The following is a 2,065-nucleotide window of genomic DNA, read 5'->3' on the forward strand; positions in this document are numbered from 1 at the left end:
AGCCAATCACCACTGGTGAATAACCCAACACTGGCATCGGCGTTAGATGATGAGTTAGTCATCAGAAGATGTTTACAACACGGTAGAGGTTCAAACATATCCTGATGCTACCGAAAGAAAAGACCCCACAAGCCTCTCTCAATCCGGAGTCCTTCTGCTTCAACCATATCGATCAACTCGCGTACTTCACGTTAAACGCTATCAATGAACAGGATTCCGCACAACCTTGTGCGGTATCAACCTGCCACAAACCGTACACGGATAGACCAACTATAAGAAAATGAAGAGGTTAAGATAGACACGATCACCGACAGTCACGATCACCGTTGGAGGCGGCTGCCTAGATCGTCGTAGTGGTACCTCCGTACGCGACAGAGTCTCCCCCCAGTCGGCGACAACGTCATTCGCTCAAGTAACCGCGGGTCACAAGAGTCTCGCGGCTATCCTTCGAGAATAACCTCGTAGGTGTAAGCTTTAACGAAGCCATCATCTTGGAAAAGGATCTCAGAAGGGCAGTAGCACCTTGAGGGGGTGTCTCCGCCATGAGAGTAGTACCGTCGGGATTCAAATATACCGGGTAAAAACGTCGACCATCCTCGCTGTCCAGAATGTGAACCCGACCTCCAGCCTTGTGGTCGTCGATGGAAGGTCCCGCATACAAGCCAAGTACATCCGCGCCCGTCAGCAAACGAACCATTACACAGTCTCCCTCCCTTAGCTTAGAGGGGTCCACAGTGCCCTCAACCGACGGCGTAGCTCGAGTACGATCCACTTTTTCGCGCCTGGGCTCCAGATGACAAGGGGATACTGCAATGGTTTTGCCAGAAATCGACCCGAGCGGACGAAGCCGAGTAGAGAACCCTGCCATTCGCCCCAAATAAACATAAGGACCGCTGTTGACGTCCACCGTCTGAACCTTCACCACGTGACCCTCAACGTCCAGAGCGCCCGGTCGGCGCCACACCACCAGGGTTTCGTCCTCCAGATCTGTGATATCTTTCTTGTGACCTCTGCTTGATGCCATCCTTCGCGCAGCGCGAATCGCGCTGATTCTCGCAAGCGGGTCTCAAGCACTGTAACTCGTTCACGATCCAAAAGACGAGTCACGACTTCCTTGATGTGTGTGGGGTCGGCCGTCGATGAATCCACCTCCACCGTGGTACCTTCCATCTCCTTAGCCTGAACCATGGCACCCACCAAAGCTTCCAAGGGTGTTAATATCCGACTCCCCATGACCAACTCCGCAGCACTTGCCCCAGAGGCACGAGCAGCAGAATTTGCCGTCATTTGGGCATACAAGAGAGCCTCGTCCCAAGGCAGTTCCATCACTGATACAATCTGCTTAAGCCTTTTCACTCGCACCTCCGCCAAACCATTTGAGAACGGACTCCACGCGGGAACCGGCAAGTAAATGGCTGTGGCAGCCAGAGAGTGTCGCATCATCTGAGAATCCAACGCGTTGTCCGACATCAGGCTCAGAGGAATGCCAAAGTAAGCCACCCAACGGTCCCAGAGCAATTTCAGCGTAACCTCAGCAGCAGTAGATGGAGCTCCCGCCACAACACAGTAACCAGTGGCTGAGTCGGTTATAACCAAGAAGCAGGTGAGATCAGGATCGTTAGGAGACAACCAATCCTTGCTTGGAAAGCCATGATCAATTGTCAAGTGTTTCATCCGTTGATTCCCGTCGATCAGACCTCGCGGAACCCTAGGAGCCGTGAGCATAGCCAACCGACCCGCCGCTTTAGTGTCCATGCACTGACCACACTTGTCCACCCAGAGCCGGCACGCCTTCGCCAACCGAGGAAACCAGGCCAAGCGGACAATCTGACTCTTCATTGACCAAGGAGCTTGGTGTGAGGCCAGCTCATGAAAACAGAAAAGAACCCATGTCCTTATATCCCAGGTCACTTCGCAGTTGGTTCGCACCAGCCGGGAGAATTCATCGCTACGACCTTCTGGGATAACAGGTACCCAGACTCCGTCCGAAAGATTGACGTCTCCATATACCTGAATCACCCCTCGTTGCCGAGCCACCAGTCCCAGCTTCTCGGCCTCCTTAGCC

General features: G+C 53.5%; 1 protein-coding gene across 1 annotated transcript; it reads right to left on the minus strand.

The window, feature by feature from the left end:
• Positions 1-918: 918 nt before the first annotated feature.
• Positions 919-1,839, minus strand: Pmar_PMAR022217 (hypothetical protein; the record flags this gene model as incomplete). Its single annotated transcript, XM_002770929.1, has 1 exon — positions 919-1,839. One exon carries the CDS (start codon positions 1,837-1,839, stop codon positions 919-921), a length of 921 nt encoding a protein of 306 aa, XP_002770975.1.
• Positions 1,840-2,065: the final 226 nt, after the last annotated feature.

This window comes from Perkinsus marinus (assembly GCF_000006405.1).
Source record: "Perkinsus marinus ATCC 50983 genomic scaffold scf_1104296964164, whole genome shotgun sequence".
Taxonomy (NCBI): domain Eukaryota; phylum Perkinsozoa; order Perkinsida; family Perkinsidae; genus Perkinsus; species Perkinsus marinus.